Source organism: Ciconia boyciana, chromosome 3 (assembly GCF_034638445.1).
Source record: "Ciconia boyciana chromosome 3, ASM3463844v1, whole genome shotgun sequence".
Classification (NCBI taxonomy): Eukaryota; Metazoa; Chordata; class Aves; order Ciconiiformes; family Ciconiidae; genus Ciconia; species Ciconia boyciana.
Window position 1 is genome coordinate 53,514,105 of NC_132936.1, and position 25,003 is coordinate 53,539,107.

Here is a 25,003-nt window from a genome sequence, read left to right on the forward strand (position 1 = left end):
CAGCTGTGGAGCACTGCATAGCAAGAGCCAGCAATCCCGAGATTCATCTGCGTGTTAGCTTCCATTCTCAAGGGTGGGTAGATACTTCTATCCAGCCAGACAAGCTGCTTGTTTAGAAAATAATGTATCTTACAAGATGCTTAACAACAAGCTTTAAAAATGAGGTTTACAAATGAGTCATTTATCCAATCTTATCCCAGAGAGCTCTGAGAAGCTGAGATGAACATAAATGGAAAACTCAGTTGCCTTTACCATTGTTACACACAATATTTTATCTGGTTTGCTTTGGAAACGCTTTCTTAGATAATAGCTCCTAGGAGAACAAGCCTTCATACCATAGCCACTTTGGGACAGCAGAAATACTATCTATTTGTACTGCTCGTTTCTTTCAGTTGTTTAGTCTTAACACAGAGCTGTAGGACTGGCTCCCACCAGACTAAGGATTTCAGCTGAATGATTACGCCACACACTGTGGAAGGGACACAGTTAGTTTCTAAACTGAAAACAGATTCTTATCCCAGTGTCTGTCTTGGCAATATTTCTCTCCACCGGTACAGATCTAAAGCATGTTATATTCTCTGATGCCCCTCAACTGGTAGGTGGTCCTAGCTGGTCCCTTAGTGTCTGCCCAAAAGCTTTCTTGGTTTCGCAGGTCTAAGCAGAATAATTTTTTACTTACGATGGTGAATATGGACAATGGAAATGTATGGGCGTGTGTAAAGGTGTCTACACAAACCCTTCAGTCAGCCATTAAGATCACATCCTTTATACTTCAACTAAGGGTATATCTGCATTGCAGCCGTGATTGAGCTTTCATTTAGTCCACTCACCCAGCAGTAACAACTTAGGTGCAGTTCAGTGCAACATCACTGGTTCCAGCTGTACGGGCAGGGTTGTACAGTCTTTGCTGAAGTCCACTGGGAACCAGTTTACCCCCTATTCTGACCAGACATGCTTCTCAGTTCCTCAAGACATCTGCCTCAGTTTTGGGTGCCTCTGCTATTCTCACTGTCAGAGCCCCTCTTGAAAATGAGATGCAGGGTCCTAAGTCACCTGGGTATTTTTTGGCAACATTTTTTCCCCCACATTATTCAATTAATCACAAAAACTTGGAAGGTGCTGATGCTCACTATTTTAATACAGTATTTTAAACCATGGGTTGCATCAATTTAAACCAGAAATGAGATATTGACAATCAGTGCTATAAGGGAATTGGGAAGGAGGGGAAAATGGGATCCAGATTTTTTCCTTTGGGTTCAGAAGTTTTCTCAGGCATTCTCAATTATTTTGATATATTTTTGTTGCTCCTTGCCCTACTAGTGATAATGGAGTGATCAGTTAGTTGTTCCAGGGCGTGAGCCAACATCATATTTATAAAAAGAAGTGTCAGAGTGTTGAGCTAATTGAGGGATTCAAATGGCCGAATGTTCCGGGAGCACAAAATAATTGCACACAAAGCACAAACAGGTCTGGAACAAAATGGAAATACCCTCCCTGAAAAATCGTTATGTAGGCAATTGAGTGAGGAACATTTCCATCCACTGTCTGTTTCTGAATGGTGAAGACGATTAGTAGGCCAAAATGCTAGGTCTGCATTAGCAATTATGTCTTCATAATTATTAGATTTTTTTTTGCCCGAGGGACAATGTTTGTTCCAGTTCAAGCTGAAAAATCCAATCTAATGTGGATCTTGCTGAGCTCTTGAAAATCTTTTACACCCATGGTGCATTTTTTTTTTCCCCGTTGCATCTGGATTTAATTATTACATTTCTTAAAAACAAGAACCAGGTGCAGTGCTGAAAGTGCTGTGGAGCCTGTAGTCATATTCTGTTTCTTCAGACCCTTCTGCTGGGTGCAAATGGGACTGAAGATGGAAGACAATCCACATACACAGGGTATGGGTTTACTCCCATATTATATTCAAGCAGTTCCACTGGTTTAATTGCAGCTGCTCCTGATATGCGCCTGCATAACTGAGGGCAGAATCAGGTCCCCGTTCCTTCCCTGCTGCCAGCTAGCGGTAGTGGTGCAGCCGTGCTGGGATAAGTATGTTTGCTGTGACCCTGCCTCTTCTGGCTTGCTTTTCCCACAAGAAGAGTGCTGTGCTGGTAACATGCACAGAGTGTTCTCTGTGGTTACATCTGCATCAGCCAGCTGAAGAAGGGCAAGGCATGGTTTCAGGCACTGGCTTATGACCACCCATACTGACTGGTGGTTCATTTTCTGCCTTGATTTTGCTCTTTGACAGATTGATTTTCCCGACAACGTCCAGGCACAGGTCAGAGCATGTTCCCACAAGGCAGTCTGTATGGGGCTGTTCTTTTCTGGGCAAACACAGAGAGAGCGTCAGCACATGGACATGGGCTGTGTTATGCTACTTGACTAGGAGGTCCCCACACTGCTGTATTCGATAATTCAGATGTAGCCATTGACTCTCTCATCTAATGGTAAAAAAACATGGCATGTTTCTTTAGTTAGTACTGGAACTTGTGACTTCCCTGTGAATATGTAAAAGCACAAAAGGTCTCTTTCTTCTACAATAAAAGGCTCCCTTGGATCCACACCAGTGTTTGTTATTTCCAGAGTATTCTCTTGAGTGCTGGGGTACATGAGGGGATGTGATTCAGGGTTAAATGGTCTACATTAAGACATTTCATCCTTTGTTATATTCATTATACTCATGCCTACCAGTCTTGGGCCAGGAATCCCATTACAGTAGATTCAAAAAAAACCCAGAAGAAAAAGATGGTGCTTGCCTCCAGGACCATTGTAAAGAGGAGACAGCTGGTGCACTTGGGGAACTGAAGCTGAAGAACAGCACTCAAAGTAGCAGTCATGGCACTTCAGCTGCCAAGTCACTGCTAAGTTTAATGTTGGCTGAGACTCAGTCATAGCTGGCCAGCGATGTTATGTTATTTTCTGCTAGAGGCAGAGTCAAAAGGTATGCTTCCTTCCAGGTCTGAGAAGGATCCTCAGTGGGCTGCAGGGATGTTCAGACATGAGGGCAAAGATCAAACATTATGGTATTACTTAATAGATTCTCACTTCAAGGGTCTGTTCAGGATAGTAAAAGTGAGTGCAGCCTGGGCACAGTTGAATCCTATAAACTCATGGGCTTGTGATGAAATTAAAATTAACTTAATTAACCTAATATCCCAAATCTACTTGCAAAAATACAAAGTTCTATCCTGTGTCATAAACACCTTTATTTTGTGTAGAAGGGTGTTTTTTTATGCCAAGAGGCAAAAGCACACATTTTTTAGTTTCTGGCAGCCCCCACACATCACTTCTTCATATGCCAAGAGGCTAGACAAAAGATTGTAGCATAATTTATGGTATGCTACCCAAGTCATAGTAACTGTTCCTGATCATGCTCTTTTAGCCTTCAGTGGAAGAGAATTAGATTAATTCTCATTACCTGTCATCTGGTGATGGTCAAGAACACACATAGATAGTTACCTCAGGCTAAGCTGACATTACACAGCTTGTTCACCTGCTTTATCTTGATGGTGTAGCAAGTTCATTGGACATATAGTTTCATTTTGAAAAGATTTTTATGCATTCGAGTTTCCATTTTTCTGCAGCCTGACCTGTTCTGTAAAGGTGGTAAAAATATTGTCAGAAGACATGTGCTTAAGACAGTCTTAGTCTGAGAACGGTGAAGTCTGCTGTGATAGGCTATCTCTCAATCGAAACATCTATGGAGAATTGTGAGACACACTGTGAATTATTTGCATAATAATATTTATCGCTTGATGGCGATTGATCAACAGTTTCAGAGCTGTGGGACCCTCAAAAGCCCTCACTGTCTCTTAAGGAGTGAAAGAAAAGAAGAAGAAAAGAAAACAAACTCTACTTGAACATTATCAAGCTTCACCTCAGAGCCCAGAGAAAAGAAAATAGAAAAATGTTGCTCCTCTGTCTGATATAACGGGCATCATATCAACCATAGCTACCTGTCAAAGTAGGACACATGAGTAAATAAAGCCCAAGTTTTTAATGCGTTGATGAAAACAATCAGACAAATTGAGTGGAGCAATGGATTCTTCCCTTCTCGACAGTTTCCCATCAAGGTTTAGTGTTTTTCTGGAAAGAATGGTTTAGCCAAACAGAAGTTTAGGACTCAGCATAATACTATATCCCTGAAACTCTCCATCTTTTGCTATATAGGGGTGAATGAATACTAACATCCTCCACCCATTTTAAAATCTGTGGATCTAAAAGAGAGACCGGTCTGCTGGAAGTGCATGGCATTGCCATGGAAACAACAGCCCTCTGCTCCTTGGGGATGTTTCCAAACTTAACCCAAACACGCTTGCATTTGTTTATTTTTTTTATGAGCAGTATTTGGAATTGGCAGCCACAGTTCTGAGGACTTTTTGAAGATTGTTTGCTTAGGCCAACTTGAGATAAACAGCCCAATGCCCTTCCTAAAAATAAAGATGTTTTCCTGCTTGAATATCTCCCAGTACTTTCATGTATGTAATTATTTATTAGAAATAAGAACATTAGACAAACAAGTCTGAGAAAGCACTCCTCTACTGTACATTTGATGCTATTCCAATTTCTCTGGTCTCCTCAGAATAGGTAGGATTCTTTTCCGAAGAAATTCCTGGTCTTTCTCACCTACAACAGGGTCTTCACCTTCAGAAATACTCAATCCCCAGCCAATTGCTCACAGAAAGCACGCCAAATTTTCAGCATTCAGCAAGTCCCACCTGACATGTCTATGTCAGCCATGAAGACAGTCCCAGGCTGAACCCAGAGGACCCCCGTGCCCCAGGTGCAGTGCTGTGCTAACACAGCTGTGGCCGTGCGAGTGCGGGGGCATCCTGGCCAGCAGCCTCCGCAGCTGGACGGCAGGACTGCGTGTGTAGGAAGCCCAAACCACAGCAGGCTGGGAGTCATCAACATGGAGACATCCACATGAGAAGAAGCCAGCTAGACACCCTTTGTATGGTTTAATTCCTTCTATACTAAAATGCATCTAAAGTAGGGTCAGCTGTGCCTGTTGCTCTCTACTGACTGCGGAGGGCTTGGAGGGCTAGCTCATGTGTAGGCGCCTGTACTGCACACAAAGTCTGGGGAGATGAAACCTATTGCATATGTCAGGTGTGCTGTGCTGTGTAGACGTGTCCAGGTTACGGCTGCTGTGCCACAGATCTGGCCAAACTGCTGGACACCCTGTACCTTTGGAGAAGTGCAAAGGCTCCTGACAGTCTGTTCCACCAGTCAGTATCTTCAGGTAGAGAAAGTGGATGCATCTAAAGGAAACCTTGATGTCTGACAGGCCCAAGCGATTCTGTTTCTGCATTTGAGTTTAGGCTGATTCTGGCCAGTTCAGAGTGTGATCATGGAATGTTTCCCTTTGTCTGGATAGTATCTCCTCTGATATTTACAACTAACTCTCCAAAGGAGCTGTATTATATTACCCTGCACTGGTGCCACCTTCCTCACTGAATACTTGTGCGTTCAAAAATCTGCAAATAAAATCTTTTCAGCCCATCTCTGAGATATGTTTTTCTTCTTTGGGGGGCACAAAGCATACATATACGCTGGCACCTTTGGTAAAGCTATAATTCTTAGGAAGAGTTTTAAAATGCCAGTGGACATTTGCTATCTGGAAATTAATTTTATTGCTGCTAGTAGCTCAGTCCCACTTCAACTTGATGGCTTTGGACAGAATAGAACATATTTAGGAAAGAAATCTCTAAGAAATTATTATTAAGACTTTGTATTGTCATCCAAAATACTTGGTGCTCACTGGAAACAGTGACTTTAGTTCTAACACATGCCGGTGAGATACAAGATTATCTCATTTTACAAAGAGCAAAACTGGCCCCTGCCATCATGTTAGTGCTGTCATGTTCATTTCTGGCTTAAGTTGCAATTAAGCACTGTAGATACAGCTGGGAAGAACAGCTCTGATGCTGTGAGTGACTTTGGCAATCTCTGGAGCTAGTGACTTGAGTAAAACTCCCTGAATAACTACGCAGATAAGCTCTAGCACAGAAAGGAGCACGACCTCATTCTAAGGACACCTTTGGTTCCCTCCAAAATGCACACTTTTTGCTGCACTAAAAATACTGCTTTGCCAAACTGGGACGTAAATAAACAAAGTGCTTGACTCCATGGGCATCCTAGCTTAAAACCACTCTGGGTAGGCACAGATTGTACGGCTTATCATGCCTGGAAAGCATTAACTACAAAGCAATCTTCTTTACCTCATATAGATATATGAGTCTACTGGTGTTTCATTCAGCAAGAAAGTGCTGAGGGCACCAACATGATTTCTACATCTGCTTTGCAGCTCAGGACATAATTGACTTCTAGTATGTTTAAACATGGACTTTTAAAATCCAGACTGCCAGTTGTAGACTGATGGACATTTGACCATTTCTCGCTCCCTGGGAGCAAAGTAACAGACATTTCAAATTCCTTAGGTCAAAAAGTGTTATTCATAAGCATAGACACAAAGATTTAGTTCTTCTTCAGTCTGCTGGGAAACTTTATGCAAACAAAAAGGGCTGCAATAACACTGCGCCCCACTGTCCTGACCTTCCTGCCTTTGGTGACCTGCAGGAGAAACCCCTCTCCATTTGTTGCCAAAACACAAAATCCAGGAGATCTACAGTATGCACTGTGTGCAACTGCAGCTTCATGCTGGCACTTGCTACTGGTGAGCCACGCAGTCAGGAGCCCTGGGCTCATTGCTCTCTTACACAGCCACCACACGCTTTATTGACTATGGAAAAGATGCTTAAGTGCTGGAGGTTACGTTTTGGCTCAAGCATTTGGCATGTGTAGTATTTAGGATTATCTTGTGACTGCAGGGGGTCTCAAAATTGTGCGTGTACATGGGGATGGATGAGGGTTAAGTGGGGGGAATGGATATAGCTATATTTGCTCTGCAGGATCCTGGTCATGCTGGTTACTGCCTTGGTCCCAGAGAACTGGATGGACTCGTATGTTCACTAGAAAACCTATGAACTGCACTTGCTGTGTAGAGACAGCAAGATAGGAAAGCCTGCATGCATTTCCCTCTTTTTGGAATGCACAGGCAGCTGCACTGGATCCATCAGAGATCGAGTTTACCAGACTAATAGGGTGTTTATTAATTAATACTCTGTTTGAATGGTCTATGTGGACATGCCTTTAAGTTATGGAGATGAAGCCCTATTTCTGGCAGGGGATGAACTGCCAAAAGCTTTTATCCCCATCTCATGTCTTTTCCAGCCAATGCTCTGCCCCTCCAGGCAGTGTGTGATGCTCCAGTATACTCCACACCCAGACTTTTCCACTTTTATGGGTGAGGAACTCACTGGTGCTAGCTCACCAGCTCTTGCTGGGAACACTTTTGTACCAAATATTGACTACAGCTGAGAAACACTGTTAGGTAAGTCTTGGGATGAATTTGACTGATAAAGGTTAGAACTATGCTGGTTTTGTCTGACCCCAGGAAACAGTACTTATTTTACAGGTATAGTAGCTCATGTAAGATATCTGAGAAGTGTGCATCAGCAGGTAATCTGCCTTGCCTATTTGGCTTAGCTAACCATGAAAGACTGTCTTGCTACACTTCATAACTAGGAGATAACAAATCACTGAACCCAGCATCAGATGCTGCCAAATGAACAGCAGGATGAGCAGGATGATGAGGCAGACAAATTATTCTATAAGCAGCTGGGAGAAGCCTCACGATTGGTAGCCCTTGTTCTCGTGGGGAACTTCAACCTACTGGATGTCTGCTGGAAATACAATACAGCAGAGAGGAAACAGTCTAGGAGGTTCCTGGAGTGTGTGGAAGATAACTTCCTGACACAGCTGGTGAGTGAGCCAACTAGGGAAGGTGCCCTGCTGGACCTGTTGTTCATGAACAGAGAAGGACTTGTGGGTGATGTGATGGTTGGAGGCCGACTTGGGCAGAGTGATCATGAAATGATAGAGTTTTTGATACTTGGAGAAGTGACGAGGGGGGTCAGCAGAACTGCCACCTTAGACTTCCGGAGGGTGGACTTCGGCCTATTTAGGAGACTGGTCGACAGAGTCCCCTGGGAGGCAGCTCTAAAGGGCAAAGGAATCCAGGAAGGCTGGACATTCTTTAAGGAGGAAGTCCTAAAGGCAGAAGAGCAGGCTGTCCCCAGGTGCCGAAAGATGAGCTGGTGGGGAAGAAGACCGGCCTGGCTGAATAGAGAGCTTTGGCTGGAACTCAGGAAAAAAAGGAGAGTCTACAACCTTTGGAAGAAGGGGCAGGCAAGTCAAGATGACTACAAAGGTAGCAAGGTTGTGCAGGGAGAAAATCAGAAGGGCCAAAGCTGAGCTAGAGCTCAATCTGGCTACTGCCATAAAAGACAACAAAAAATAATTCTTCAAATAAATTAGCAGCAAAAGGAGAGCTAAAGACAATCTCCAGCCTCTAGTAGATGGGGGAGGGAACACAGTGACAAAGGATGAGGAAAAGGCTGAGGTACTTAATGCCTTCTTTGCCTCAGTCTTTAATAGTAGGGCCAATTGTTCTCTGGGCACCCAGCCCCCCAAGTCGGAAGATAGGGACAGGGACAAGAATGGAGCCCCCATAATCCAGGGGGAAATGGTTGGTGACCTGCTGTACCACTTAGACACTCACAAGTCTATGGGGCCTGATGAGATCCACCCGAGAGTACTGAAGGAACTGGCAGAAGTGCTCACCAAGCCACTTTCAATCCTTTACCAGCAGTCCTGGCTAACTGGGGAGGTCCCAGTTGACTGGAGATTAGCAAATGTGACGCTCATCTACAAAAAGGGCCGGAAGGAGGATTCGGGGAACTACAGGCCTGTCAGCCTGACCTCGGTACTGGGGAAGCTGATGGAGCAGATCATCTTGAGTGCCGTCACACGGCATGTAGAGGATAACCAAGGGATCAAGCCCAGCCAACATGGGTTTAGGAAAGGCAGGTCCTGCTTGACCAACCTGATCTCCTTCTATGACAAAGTGACTGGCCTAATGGATGAGGGGAAACTGTAGATGTTATCTACCTGGACTTTAGTAAAGCCTTTGATAGCATTTCCCGCAGCATTCTCCTGGAGAAACTGGCTGCTCATGGCTTGGACGGGTGTACTCTTTGCTGCATAAAGAACTGGCTGGATGGCCGGGCCCATGGTGGTGAATGGAGTTAAATCCAGTTGGCAGCCGGTCACAAGTGGTGTCCCCCAGGGCTCTGTGTTGGGGCCAGTCCTGTTTAATATCCTTATCAATGATCTGGACGAGGGGATTGAGTGCACCCTCAGTAAGTTTGCAGATGGTACCAAGTTGTGCGGGAGTGTTGATCTGCTTGAGGGTAGGAAGGCTCTGCAGAGGGACCTGGACAGGCTGGATCAATGGGCTGGGGCCAATTGTATGGGGTTCAACAAGGCCAAGTGCAAGGTCCTGCACTTGGGCCACAGCAACCCCATGCAACGCTACAGGCTTGGGGAAGAGTGTCTGGAAAGCTGCCCAGCAGAGAAGGACCTGGGAACGTTGGTTGACAGCCGCCTGAATATGAGCCAGCAGTGTGCCCAGGTGGCCAAGAAGGCCAATGGCATCCTGGCTGGTATCAGAAATAGTGTGGCCAGGAGGACTAGGGAAGTGATTGTCTTCCTGTACTTGGCACTGGTGAGGCTGCACCTCAAATACTGTGTTCAGTTTTGGGCCCCTCACTACAAGAGAGACATGGAGGTGCTGAAGTGTGTCCAAAGAAGGGCAATGAAACTGGTGAAGGGTCTAGAGCACAAGTCTTCTGAGGAGCAGCTGAGGGAACGGGGGTTGTTTAGCCTGGAGAAGTGGAGGCTGAGGGGAGACCTTATCGCTCTCTACAACTACCTGAAAGGAGGTTGTAGAGAGGTGGGGGTCGGTCTCTTCTCCCAGGTAACAAGTGATAGGATGAGAGGAAATGGCCTCAAGTTGCACCAGGGGAGGTTTAGACTGGATATTAGGAAATTTTACTTCACTGAAAGGGTTATCAAGCATTGGAACAGGCTGCCCAGGGAAGTGGTTGAGTCGCCATCCCTGGAGGTATTTAAAAGACGTTTGTATGAGGTGCTTATGGACATGGTGTAGTGGTGGTCTTGGTAGTGTTAGGTTTATGGTTGGCCTCGATGATCTTAAAGGTCTTTTCCAACCTATATGATTCTGTGATTCTGTGAAATGCCTGTGTATGATCAGACTCCTGACTGATGTTTTCCCAAATGGTAGGACAGTCAGTGATAACTGCATTAAAACAGTGCTTTTAATATTATTTGCTGCTTTGAATATTATTTGGCATTGGTCCTCTTCCTCACAACTTTTATCGTCATCTGTTCCACACATGATCACTAGACTGTTCACAAGATCTCCAGCAATGTGTAACCAAGAAATGCAGAGCAAATGTCTGCATTTTTTCCTGTAATACCTACTATGGGAGAAGCTTGAAAGGGTGGTCTCTGTCTCTCAACAGCTGAAATGGTTGAGATAACAATGGCTGTATTTAAACACTTCGATTTTTGTTACTCCTCCAACCTGCCAAAAGGACCCATCTCTACAACTACGTTTGATCTAACTACCATACGCCATGTGGACAAAGGATCTGATGATCTGATAGATCCTATGTGAAGTGTGTGACTCGGGGTAAAATTTGTCTAATGAAACTCTCTCTGCTTTGTTTTGTTCTGATTTTTTGAGGTAGGAGGGAGAAAAATATTTCTAGAGGGTGTCCTTGGGCTTTTTATAAACAAGTATTTGATGACAACTCTGGTATTGTCCTAACAGTCATTCATATCCCTGCCACTTTTTTACAATCATAACTATATAGTTGCAAATAATTTGTTTATCAATTTCTTCTAGCTCTTGTGTCCTCAAAATTTGGATGGATTTGAATTTGCTAAAGGAGAAAGAATAATCGTATGGATAGATATTTGTGTAGTTACAATTTCCTCAAAAGCGTAGTGAGTACTTGTAGCAATGAGGGGTTTGCTGCAGACAGCATGTTCCAATAGGTCCATTTATATATAGTGAGGCATTGATTAAATCCATGGCTCCTCAGTTTATATTTATAGCACACATTCACTCTAGTTTTTATTTATAGGTTACCTTTTAGTCTTGTCTATATTATATGTCTCTCTTGTTGGCAATGAGGCTTGAATGTCATTTAAACAGTCTTACAGTAAATGCCAACCAGATGAGTTGGTCGTTCATTGGCCCTTCCTGGGGGAGGCCTCTGTACTTCTCTTGGGCTGTTTCTATTAATGGAGCATCTGACCGTTACGCTTATGGGCTGTGGATCTCCACCTGCCCCCCATTGGCTCCCACAGCCCTTCTGCTGCTGCCTTGTTCTCTACTCATGCTCGTGTCCTCCCTGTCCTGCTTTCCATTTGTCCTCCTACTCCTCTTCTCCACTTTACCTTTCCCTGCACCTGGTTCTAGTCACTCACCCACTTCATGGCATACCCTTCACCTCTAGTCTACTAACATCTTCACAGCAATAGTTTCATTGTGTTGTTTGAAATTAACTTAAGGAAAATATTCCTTCTCCCTGAACAAATGAGAAACTCATCATCTGGTTTCTGTGCATGAACTCCTCTGTCCCTAACTATGTTCATAAGGATATTGGGACTCAGGAAAACACATTCTTCTGCTCATCTCTTGTGTGACCATGAACATGACTTTTTCACTCAGTTTCTCCATCTGTAAAATGGAATAATAACCGTAGTCACACAGGATCACAGAATCACGGAATCATAGAATCCCAGAATGGTTGAGGTTGGAAGGGACCTCTGGAGGTCACCTGGTCCAACCCCCCTGCTCAAGCAGAGCCACCTAGAGCTGGTTGCCTAGAGCCATGTCCAGATGTAGCTAATGTAATCCACGGCAGTGTACCCAATGTAATCCCAGATATAGTGTCCCAGATATACCCAATGTAATCCACAGCAGCGACACAAGTCAACAACTTCATGTCTTTTAAGAGAACTAGTCAGAACCACTAGGAATAATGAACATCCCCACATGGGCAGGCATTTCTGGTAGTCATGATTTGCTTGTTTCAGATGCTTGCAGTGAATATAGAGCTGTTGCTGGACCCAAGACTTCCAGTCTTTTTAATCCAGTGCTGAAAGAACTTTTTTGGCTTCCAGTTAAACAGCCATACTTTAAAGTCATTTGCATATTTACACAACACTGCTTGGCATTGTGCCATCTTTTCGATTTTTTTTCTCCATCCTTTCTAAGGGATAGACCATGCTCTGGTATTTGAGGGCAACTTTTATGATTGACCTGCGAGGATTTACTGCCAAAGCATACCAAATATATGAAAAAGGTTAGTCAAAGAGGGTAGGGAGAAAGAAAAGGAATTACATTTTGGTGTTAAAATTTCACATGAAAAGTTGAAACTAACTTTGTAGGACAGCTTTTAAGATAATTAAGGAAAATCTGTTTTCTTCAATTCATGAGGAAGAAAATATGAATATGGAAAAAATTATTAGATATAGAAGTTGGTTTTGTTAAAATATCTTTTGGGGCATTTGTTTTTGTTAGATACGATGATAAAACATTTTCCTCTACTTGAAAAAACAAATGAAGAGCTGGAGCTCTTGCTGAAGGTACAAATAACATTAGTTCTGCTGATAACTTCCCCTTTTAACCTGCCCTGTTCATTTCTCTTCATTTGCTACATGCATCTTCCTAGACCAGGTCTTGGCTATGGAAGAGGTTGCTGTGAGTTCTTCCATCCACTGAGTTAAACAATAACTAATTTTAAAAATAAAATGCCCTGGTGATGCCCTTTCCAAGAGCTGTCATAGTTCACTTTAGCTTAAGTTATCATTTGAAGAAATAAATGAATTTCAAATTCCCAGGCCTTGAGTAATAGCAAATTCAAGACTGTCTTTGTAGTTGAATCTATAAATCCCTATGAAGTGATATTTTAGAGGGATCTTTGTCTTTCTCTGCAGAATGAGGCTCTCAGAAGTTAGTAACTGACCTGTTGGCCAGACATGCTCTACCACCAAAGTCATCATAAAGAGAGATGGACAGAAGTCCTGCTCTATACCATGAGTTACTTCACAACATGCAGACAAAAGCAGACGTCTGCTCTGCAATTTTATTTCTTCTCCATTGATTTTTGCTAAATTTATCTGAGCTTTGAAGCCTCATAAACCTAGAGAATTAAAAACAAACAAGCTTGCTCACCAGCTTCCTGTTAGGCCTCCAAGCTCTATTTATAATTTCTATAAGCCTTCATTACCTCTGGTCTACAGTATCAAATTCTCCTGAACTAGAAAGGTCACATTCTAACTATTATTACTGGAGAAATTAATTCAGTGTGTGACATCATAGCTAGACAGTTAATTACGCCATTTAATAGAACACTACAGCTGTTAGAGAACTGTCTGCATGTTCTCTAACAAAAAAAGCCACTCTACAGTGTTTAGTGTTTCAAGGGCAGAAACTGCATGCAAATTAGTCATTTGCAATTTCAAATTTATTTTTTAAAATGTAAACATTTCTGAGAGGAACACATTTTTTAGCTTAGTCTCCAAATCAATATTCATGATTGATAGTTTTATAATAAGCACCCTGGTGAAGTACATTGAATTCCTGTATTTTTCTCTTAAATTTCTGACACTGTTAACTGTGAAATATTTATTGCTTCCAGTGCTCCACTGATGTTGTAAATTAGGAATTAACCAGAAGTTGGTGAAGAGTTTTGGGCACAATGCTGGTAATCTTTTTTTATCCACTTATCTCAACGGGTACCTCAGTTCTAATTGCATATAATGAGATTACAAACTAAAGCAGTTATGTGAATTATACAATAACAAGCTTTCTGTTTTGTTATTTAGCTTGCAAATATAAAAGCAAATTCTTTCTTGCTGAAATAGTCATTCAGTGAAAACCCCCAATATTGTTGCATATTCTTATTTTTAAAATTAAATTCTAAGATGAGATAGGTTCAATGAAAATTAAAGCCTCACTGGGTGCATTTGCCATAGATCTGGGCAAATTAATATAATAATGGGATTTTCTAGGTAAGCGATATGAAATGCTCATTAAAGCTGCAGTGGCGTGTTTTTGTGAAGCGTCAGTAATTTGAATCTTCAAACATAAAAAAAATAAAGCAAGAAGTGACACTGGGTTTGAATCTGTAATCTTTTTCAGTAAATGAACTGTTCAATGAGTGATGAAACAAATGAAGCCTTATTTTCTGTTACTGGTGTCCTTTCTGTCATCCCCCGTGTGTGGATCTCAATATTGTCCCTTTTTGTCTGCATCCCCAGCGATGCCCCCACCTGAGAGCACAGGGCTATGGTTGGTCTGGAGCCACGCACACAGTGTCTGGCCAGTCTGCAGCTGCTAAAGAGTATATCTGATGACTGAATTAAGTCCATTTTTCCAACTCTTGCTGTGATAAGCAACAACTTAACACTATAAGATCTCCATCATTTATATATACAGAGAGGTTGAGCTCTCCTCAGAATTTACTGAAAAAATTGTAGTTGCCTTGAGGCAGACAGGACAAGGCCCTAACTTAATAACAGCCTGATTTGAAAACTTCATTTGCTGACTTATCGCTGAGAATGGGGAATATTTATGTATCACCCGAGGAGTTATTAACTCATCAGCTTCCAAAACAGAAGTTTATTTTTGATGATAATAAAGAATATGATACTGATGGAAACTATCTTCCCGAAGTTTTAGACAAAGAGCTTAGAGATTGCTAAAACTAAAACTAGCAAGACTGAAACTAGTTGCTCCAATTCTAGGTAAAATCTTGCTGGCAAGGGAGATACAGAACAAGTGTTACCTCTATTTCTCCCTGTTGCATAGTAGAGCTAGCAGTTGGAGAGGGAGTGAATATGGCTAATTGCACATGGGTAATCCCCAAACCAATAAACAAAGCAGAGCATGGGCAACAGGGAAAAATGACAAGGAACCCCCTCCCCAGCCCACTGTCACTCTATATTCTTGTTCCTTGAGTGGGCTTGTGCATGCCTCCCTTGTAATAGTGACAGAGTAACGGTGACTCCCGCAAAAACAAGCAATAGCTGAAAGCCAGATGGCTTTATGCAGAGCAACAACATTATCTATTACCTTGACTAAGTAATTGTATTTAATTTAAAAAAAATTTCCTGTGTTGAAAATGTTTCCAGACTGTTACCCCTTCCCCAGTCCAAGTGGAAAACAAAATGCCATTCAGTGACAGAGATGGGGTTGGATCCAACATAAACATTTCTCAGCTAGGCATTCTCCACAGAAGTGCATAGTCATTTTTTCCATATACAGTGGGAAAGACAAAGCCTCTGCTTAAAAGGCATTCTTCTCCAAAGAGGGGGAGGGCTAAAATGTTTTAGCTGTCTGCAAGCTGGCTAAGGATTAGAGATTAATACCAGCCTCTGCTCTAATGTTCTTATTACGACAGCCACTAAGTAAAAAACTTACTCTTACATACGCTCGCTGTTGGAAACAGAAAATCTGCAGTTGGAAAGGTAGTTGTTTGATTTTCCTCTTTCAAACAAAATGCCAAGTTTATTCAAGGAGAACAATTTACAGGAAAAGGGATAAATAATTCTGTGTTGTTTCCTCATTAACCACCCTCCACCCAGTCCCCACAAAACACTCGCATGAAATGTGCATTCTGAGTCATACTTTCTCCTCTTGAGCCCCCCGATAAGTGAGACATAATCAGTTGACAAACTACAGCACTCCCTGAGAGATTTCCAGATAGAGACACAAATTTTCAAGGGATAAAAAAGAAAATTGGCCTTTAAAGTAGGTACAACTGTGCTCTTGGGACGCTGTTAAAACTGAGAGGGTAAATCTGAAGCTTCCTTTGATTTCCCTTTTGCAGCAGTTTCCCCCACCCCAGATTTCTAGTATTTCCTGGTTTGATTTTGCAGGTCTCTGAAATGTTGGAATCGCAGCAGGGACATGTAGTGGTCTGCTTGACCAACAGCCAAGGCATCAATTTAAAAGCCTGTTAGCACGAAACACAAGCCACAGTGTGAAAAACTTGAAAGATCAAGAGAAAGAGCTTTCATCCATCTCTCCCTCCCAAGGGTGGCCCAACTGTGGACAAACAGGCAGCTGCTGGGGATGGCTGATGGGAAGGTGCCATGTTTCTGGGCTGTTCTCCCAGAACAGTTTCCCCCTTGATGGTGCCAGTGCTTTGCATATGTGAGGGAAGGAAAGGAGACAGGCATGGTTAATGTGTGCTACAAGCCTTACGTCCAGCATGGAGGTGGGCAGAGACTGTGCTCTGAAAGGAGAGAGGAAAGGCCAGGGCTCAGGACAAGGTATAACCTGCCCTGATCTCTCACTGCTTCTCGGTCCATGGCTTGTTTTGTCACAGGCGTGGTCCGATAATGAAGAAATTAGTTTCTTGTTGGCTCAAAAAGGGGGAAGAATAGATGCATCAAGAGAAAAAAACCCCAATCTCTTTCCTCATCCCTTACAAAAATCCCTTGCCCAAACCCCTGTTTCCAGCTGACTTAAGAGCAATTAGCTGGTGCTTTAGAGACTCTGTTGAGCCTCTGCAGACAATCCTCGCCATTGATGGGAAGTAGGGAGCCACGGAAAACCACAAACCTGCAAAAATGCGAATACGACACACAAATCCCCTCTGACCTTACACCATGTCTAGACCTTCAACACCTACCCACCTGCCCCCTGAATGGATCTGGGCCAGGTACTGGTGCTCTGGAGGCCTTGCCAACCCTCAACGGACCAGGCTGTGTGAGCTTTTCTGGGGCACCTTGGTATGTAGGATTTTAATAGCTGGGGTACAGAGGGCTGTGCTGTGTTTTGCCCTGCCAGCTCTTTTACTTATTTTTTCTTTTTTTTCTTTTTTGGATGCTGGAGCAGATTTTCTCTGGACAAATGCCTTCTTCCGCGGAGTGCTTTCAAGGAGGGGTCCCTGGAGCCAGAAGTGGGGAGCACAGGATAAGGGAGTCATGAACAGCAGGCTCTGTGGCTTTCCACGGGCTATCATCCAGGCTCAGAGGTGGGAAACCACAGTGGGAAACCCTAGGACTTATTGGCCTTGCATTAGCCTTGGCAGAAAAGAAGTCTGTTCATCTCTTGCCGCTCAGAAGGCCTTTTATACAACAGTAACAGGATGCATCGTAGGGTGGTAACAGGGTACAATGCAGCCCAGAAATGATCCGGTTTAATTGCTGGTTCCGTGTGCTTTTTCTTCCACCTGACACCAATAGTGAAAGGTTGAATGAGCTCATTTTTATTCAATTTTTTTTGGGAAGACAGAGTGAAACAATGATTCAGAGCCTTACAGTTTTAGCTAAAATGGCTATTTTTGCAGATCATATTGGAAGTTGTTCATGCAGGCAGAGTCTTTTTATTCAGTAATTATTAAATTATATTTCAAATCAACATTCAAGTGTGCCAGTTCTTCCCATGCTCCCTGGCTTCCATATGTTATGACTTTAAAAATAACATTTTAATTCTTCTTACAGTCTTGTAAATATGGAATAGTAATTTCTAAAATATTTTTTCACAACCCTCTATTATTCTTTGGCTCATATTAGGTATCTTAGTAACTCTTGAATACTTGGGTTTTAGCACTGTTTCTTGCTGGTTTGTCTTAAAAGGAAAAAAGGAGTTCTAGTATTTCTGAAATATTTATTTTAGAAAATAACCATCTAAAGAATTGTATAGTACAGCTAAACAGGAATGACAAAGCCAGATCGTATTTACTGCATTTTAGTCAATCTCTGTTTGCATTGCCAAATACACACTGTATGTATCCTGACTGATAGTTAGGAAAATCTCTTTGAGATCATTTAATGACAAAGAACTAGATTTCAAAAACTGTGGAGCTCTAACAGCTTTGTATACAGTACTATTCAGCAATTGTTGAATCTTGCATTAGGATGCATAACCCAAACATCCCCAGCTCATGGTGGTGTCTGAAAATGAACTGGGATCAGATCCAAACGTTCAAGAGGACCAATTAAAATATAAAAACCAAGGGTGTCTATATTTTGGTGTCTGAAATCTAAGTCCAGAAGCAAATTGTAAATTATCAGTGGCTGGTTATATATTACTCAGAAACTAGACCTATTTTCCACAGCTCTTGAACACTAAGAGCTGTAATTGTTATCAGTTTAAATCAGGACAAGTTCTCCTTCAGAAACCAATTCTTTTATTGCTTCTCATGCCCCCTGGAAAAACTGGACTTTTAATTCCTTCCTTGCTTCCCATGTCATGAATAAGAGTGGGCATGAAATGCCTTTTATTGGTTTTCACAGCCCTGAATAAGCTTTGGGGCACTTTGCTGGTACTTGCCCAAAACTTTGTGGGAACTCGCTGCGGTGGAGTTTAAATTGCATTGTTCTGGTGGGTGCTTTATGCACCTTCCTGAAATGGAGAACATTTCCCACTATCCATCTGCTCTGTCCTGTGCTTCCATTTGCTTCAGCTTCCTATGATTTAAAAGGTTTGGGGTCTGGCGGCTCTACTCCAAGCAGCTGATTTTCATTAAAGCTTTGATGAGAAACTTAAGCTGGAATCACAAACATCTGCAGTAAAACTTCCTCCCCACTAATAGACATTTCTCAGAACATAACCTTGTTGTACCAGAAAAAACCAGCAGCTAGAAATCCAAATTGCCCATTATGGGAAGGGAGTTAACCTAACATAACCTCAAGGATCTGAAATGAAATCTTTTAAAGATCTGCTTTTTTAAAGGTAGATGCAGTTCCCATTAGCTTAAAAGAGTATAAAGGTTTCTGTCAAGCTAAAACCTTTTTTGGCTCACACCTCAGGATTAGGTCTTCTGCTGCTTCTTTTAGTGCTAGTTTGTTTTCAAGAGATTAATGCCACAAGTAAGGATCAGATTGTGGTTTCTCTAAACAGTCTGCAAGACTCTCTGTTTCAACCTTTACGTGGGAAGGGGTGAAGGCACTTTGGTGATAGTTTGAGTCTTGGTTAACAAGCGGCTGGGACTTTTGATTGCTCTCTTTTATATATTTTATGTGAGCCATTTTAGAGAGGTGAGTTTGTCGCAGGTCCCATGCTAATTATTGCTTATCACTTTAGAGAATCAGAAAGAAAGCACCTAAAATACTGTTTATTGCTTTTGAAAATTTAGATCAGCAGCTGCTGGTAGAAGTCAGGTGGGAAAAAATGATTGTCAAACATGTCATTTTAACATGCAAGCTCCGTCAGATAACTTCTGCCTCTTACAGTCTCTTATAGTAAATGGCTATTTTTGCCTTGACTATGATAACTGTTTCCTTTAAAGGACTTCTTTTGCCTTTCTGCCTTTCCCCTGAGCCAAAACCACTGATGCTGGAAACAGTTTTCCTCTTCCATCTGTCCAACAATATCATGCCTGCCTTCACTCTGGGAATTGGCTTCTCGCCCTGTCCCAACTACTTCATTTTTTTCTTTACCCTTAAGGCTTTTGATTATCTCATTCTTGCTCTAATTTTTTTCCTCTCCTTTGTCTTCTTCCTGCTTTAGCTTGCTTCCTTTCCCACTATTTGCTTCTCTTCTTCTTTCCATAAAGGACATTTGAAATCTTTTCTTGCTTGGCCAGTGTTTCCACAAAATGTCTGTCTTCGCTTTCGTCTACTAATCCTTCTTACACTCATCTCCTATATTAGGCTCTCTTCGCTATTTTCTTGATCTCATGTAGTCATTTGCACCAGAATGAAATGAATCTTCTGAATATCACCTTACATTAATTTTGCATTAAAGCGAGTGACTGCATGTGTATTACAGGGAATCATTTGCCTTATTCTCTAGTGTTTGATATCTTGTACCATTGTTCATGCTCACCTTAGACTCTGTACTCTTCCACTGTTTGCAAGGAACTTTATTCCTACTGGGGGACAAAATCTACATCTATATAATTAAAATCAGTGGAATTTACAAACACAAAAGTTGATAGTGGCAGGCTTCAAACCCAAATGGTAATGTATGACCTGCCTCTTATTTTAAAGGCATGTGTTTGACAGTGGGATATGACTATTCTCAGAAGTTACTTCTGTTTTTCAGTTTTGACTCTGTGCCACACCAAAACTGAAAGTGTCTCATCACCCCCTTTCCTTCTGCCATGTCCAAGCTAATGCGTGGAACCCCAAACCAAAGATTTCTAATGTTTACCACTTGCTTGTTTGCTTTCATTTGATATCTGACTGTCAGTTTTAAATCCTTTGCTTCCATCTCTGATGAATCTTCCTTGTAAAATATTTTAACCTATCCTTATTTGAAAAAATCAGTCTCTGACTTAATGCCACCAACTGTGGTTGGGTTATACTGATGAGCTGGATCCAGCGCTTTGTGCTCGTTCTCCCTCTGTTTCTCATTGTCTCCCCATACACATCAGGATTTGGCACCATAAGGTCTTCCCTGCGTCCCCTTATTGTCTTCGTGAGCCAAGGAACTTAATAATCCTAAATAGCACACAAGCAACTGAGTACTTGAGAGTGCTTTTTATATTGATCTGCCTCTTGATAGACAATCCAACACAACCAGATAAAGTCTCCAGTGCTTAACTACCTTTGAAATTAAAATTTTTAACTAACTTGTAGTCTGAACTGGGTCACCTTCAGTTTCCAGTTGTTGCATATGATGAGACCTTCTTTTGTTAGACTAGCGAGCCTGTTATTAATTTTTTTTTGCCTGTGTATGTGCTTACACAGTAAGTTCAAAGTTTTTTCTCAACCTCCCTCTGAGCTAAGCAGATTGTGTTGTAATCAGCTATCTTCCGATTCCTAACACTCTAATACTTCTCATGATACTTTTCTGAATAATTTTCATCAATTTATAAGCATTCTTGAAACAGAGGCAGAGACCTAGATACAGTATTCCATGATGGTCACTACCAGTGCTCATTTTGCAGGTAACATGACATTTCATTGGGTGGAATCTAGTCCAGTTAAATTAAACATCTACATTTTGTGCCCCAGCCTTTAGCTGATTAATAAAGCTGTCCTGAAGTGAGTACCCAACATAGTCCTTACAAAGGAAGAGGATCCTTTGAGGGCCTCCAGGGAAGACAGCTAGGAATTAGAGGTTTAAAAAACCTGGTGTCTCCATTACTGTATGGGGAATGGGGATTCCAGCTTCAGTTATACTTGAAGACCGTGCTTGATTTGGATTGAAGAAGTTTAGCACAGTTTATGTACCTAATTTAGGTGTACTGGATCACATACTGATTAACAACCAGGGCACCAAGCTACTAGATGTTGCTGAGATCCAACTCAAACCCATGGTCTGCTCTGTGAGTGAGTACAGCATATTAGCATAGCATTGAAAACGTAGTTAGTTCTCTTCTCTCTGCCATCAAGAGGCTTTCATTCAAATCCAAGGCACAGAAAACTCCACATTAACAATAATTCTGAATTTTTAAACCACTTATCCCAGTTCCTCTGAGTTTAGAGTTGCCAAACATGGGAATGGAAGAGGAGTGGAAAACTGAGAAATATTCACTAATATGTATTTACATTAATTGGGGTCTCCTGTTCTTCTATAGGTTCATAATATCAAACTCTTACCAAGATTTAAGAGCACCCCACCAGTTATAGCTTGGTAACTCCCATCAGCACTGTTTCAGACCTTGCAAATTTCTGAAGATGTGCAGAACAGAATCATGTGTGGGGCAAATGCTGACCAGCACCTGCCCCACACGCTGAAACATCGTGATTTCTGACTGCCCTGATCTGTGCTCGACTTTACAGTGGCATGCTTCACGTCGCGGTTGACTGGCACCACAGTCCACCATGAAGCACCATCCACGGCTCTGTAACTCTGCCTTGTAAATCTGCCCCTTTTGTATAATTTGGCACTATTCAACGTGACTAACAGCCTCTGTCTGCTCGGGAGAGCTATAGGCCTGAGTCAATATTTAGATGAAGCAGCTGAATCAAACCGCGCTGTGTAAGGGAGTTTACTCTGTGGTTCACTGTGAGCTGTGGGTTAAGAACTCGGGCTTTGAAAGGGGCTAATTCAAACCTGCTGGGATAAACCCTGTTCCTGGGGTGAAGGGAGGGGAGGTGGGCTGTGGGAGGGGGAAGCTCTCTGAGGACTGAAGGAAATATTCCTTCCTCGGCTGAGAGACTACCAGACCATCACTCTCTGGCCCCTATATCAACCTCCGGCCTTAGAGCCGGTTCCCCAGCTCCTGTTACCAACTACATACGTGGATCAATGGTTAAGCAGGTTCTCACTGTTACAGAGCCACCAGCCCTATCCCAAAAGAGCATCCTACTGGGCCTCCTTGGAAATTGCCATGGAGGTGGGCTCTGAAATGCAATAGTAAGGAGAATCTGCAGTTAGCAAAGGGGCCCAAAATCCTGGCTCTTCCTCATGAAACCGTAACATCCTGCAGCCAAGGGCCTTGGTATGATGATAGCAGGCAGCATCGTTCATTCGTAACACGGGATCCAGAGTCTAAAGTGCTGTCATTGCAGGGGATGAAGTAAACTGCCAGAGCAAACACCAGTTAGTGAGTCTATTAGATCGGACTATACAAATGAAACTTTAGGGAGGATTAAAATGGGTGAAGGAGACTAAAGTGTCATTCCCCTGCAGTGTCCAATATATCTCACAGCACTTTCCCAAGGTAAAGTCTAATATATTAAAATGAAGCAATGTGAACTGTGTCTTTGGGAAAACCATACTACACTATCATATCGAGAAAGGCTAATAATCACTTATGCCCATTATCCTGTGAAAAGCAGCTACAAAACCCATCCAGCTCTTACATCAGGCATTTCATTGAGGGACTTTCCATGTTGTAAGCAACAGGTGGCAATGCAGCTTCCTGGGGCTGATCCCAGGCCAGGGGAGAAGAGCTGTACATCCCACGTCATGGAGCCCGTCCAAGCCCGGGAGGGCTCCCGAGAGCCCCTATGCTGAGCAGAGAACGGTTTACCCTCCAGTTTTCTCACACAAGTCATGTTTCATGCCGAGTCCCTGGCAGGGTGGGCAGGCATTTCCCGAGGCTGCCCAGCTGCTTGGAGCTGCTGCAGTGGGGGGATGAGCTCTGCCCAGCCCCGCGGTAACCCCAGCTGTCTGAAGGGCTAGTGCACTTATTTCCATGGCTGTTAGTTCTGGCAATTGGAGTGTAGGGGGAAAATTAGCTGTGTGATATCGGAGACTGCGATCTTTATATTGTCACAGTGACACGGCTGTGCTAATTGCACCTCATTTTTGGATGTTATGCTAGAAGAGCTACTCTTTCCCTTCCCATGACCTTATGTAACTCAATTTGCCTCCTGCTTTGCATCTCCCACGCATGAGACATTACTGTCCCCCCCCCAGTGTATGCTGGAGTAATTTATTGTTTTCTCAAGCTGTATTTTTGAGTAGTCCATTCCCAATGCAGCCTTGCTAGAATGAGGAGTATCAGCCAATCGCAAAACACAGGGGTTGCAGGAATATTTTCCACCGTCAAATTGCTTCTCAGATCTCTCTAATTCCATTTGTCACTAATCCCAAACTCATAATTTTTGGAAGTCTTAAAATCTCTGCAGGTGTTTTCTCTGCAGGCAGTTTCCTACACGTGTGTGATTTATTATCTCCGCTCTCACCGCAAAAAGGAACTTCAGATTTTGGAAGCAGATAGCATTCAGAGACAAAAGCACAAATTTCTACAGTACAGTGTTTGCCACCAAAAGACAGACTCTTTCTGGAAGTTTAAGTGAATTACAATTCCAGGAACTACAACAAGGCAAGCAGAAAAGTGTTGTGACAATTAACCCTTTTAAAATAGCTCTGTTTAGACAGGCCTGTTTAGTTATGTTGGCAGGAAAGTCAGAGACGTGCTAAGCCAGCCTCACTGCAAAGTACAGCAGCTGTCTGCTCACAGCAGGCAGGGCATGTGTACATTTTGAGGTCTGAACTGTATCTCTCCAGTCCCGAAATGCAATGTCTCAGACCCCCCCGCAAAAAAATCTCTGGTATTGCTTTAAGGATTGAATGATTAAGCTAATGTTAACCAGATGGGAGCTTCAAGACAGACAGATGAAAGCAGAAAAGTGCAGACACTAGAGAGAGAAGGGAGTTACTGTACCTCAGCAAAAGGCACCCAACTTCCAGCAGCTACTGCCTGCTGCTGCCCTCTGATAACAGTGGCTTCTTGCGCGCTGACCGCTGAGCTACCTTCAATGTCAAACTGAAAAACGCCTCCCTCACTTGAGGCTGTGCTGGAGGAGAAGCATCTCAAAAAGAATAATATAGGAGAAACGAGGGGCCAGGCGGAGATCAAAGCCATTTCCTCCCCTTACATCCAGGAGTGGTCTTCTAGCGTCTCAGTAATTGTTTACCCTCTTCTGCAATCAGCCCCCCTTGGCTTAGTGGTGCCTCAGTTATTTTAACTTTCTTTCAGCGTTCAGTTTCCAGATGTGGCACTTCAAGGCAGTCTAACCAGATCCTTATTTAAAAGAAGAAAAAAAAAAAAAAGAAAAAAAAAGGGAAAAGAAAGGAAGAAAAGCGCTTTTGCTGCCTCCCTCGTTCACTCTCTGTGCCTGTGGCTCCTCTTTTTCCCCAGAGGCTCCAGCTCAATAACATACAGATGGGCAGTGCTTAAGCAGAGAGTGTCAAACAGAGATTGTATTCCAGGAAAGCACCGCTGGCTCCCCAGCCACCTTATCTCCCCCTGTCAGGATACAGACTGACGCTCCGCTCGGTGCTCTGGCTTCCTTCACATGTTCACATCATTCCCTTTTTTACCTTTCGTGTCGAGACCCTCCCACTCAAACTTTGCCGTTCAGAAAGTGAGGTCACCCTTTCCTCCCCCCACGCCACCCCCCCCCCCCAACTCCATCCGACCGCTCCATGCGAAGCATTGACTCTCGTGACTGTTTATTTTTTAACATCTCCAGTTTATTCAGTGGAAAGCAGAAAGGTGCCAAATTTATTAAAAAAAATGCTAGACTAACTTTTACTTTTGACATGGGGGAGGGGAGGCTGTGGGCGGGAGGAGGAGGAGGAGGAGGAGGGAAACAGCCTGGCTGTGCCATGGGCTAATAGGGCTAAGTGGTTTCTCTA

General features: G+C 42.9%; 1 protein-coding gene across 1 annotated transcript in view; it reads right to left on the bottom strand.

Moving 5' to 3' along the window:
• The window catches only part of LAMA4 (laminin subunit alpha 4), a 115,786-nt gene extending 91,332 nt beyond the window's left edge, over positions 1-24,454 (bottom strand). The window contains exon 1 of the mRNA XM_072855705.1: positions 24,027-24,454. Within this exon, the coding sequence (XP_072711806.1) occupies positions 24,027-24,227 (201 nt within the window). The 5' untranslated portion in view covers positions 24,228-24,454. The remainder of the gene's footprint in view (positions 1-24,026) is intronic.
• Between the last annotated feature and the right edge of the window lie 549 nt (positions 24,455-25,003).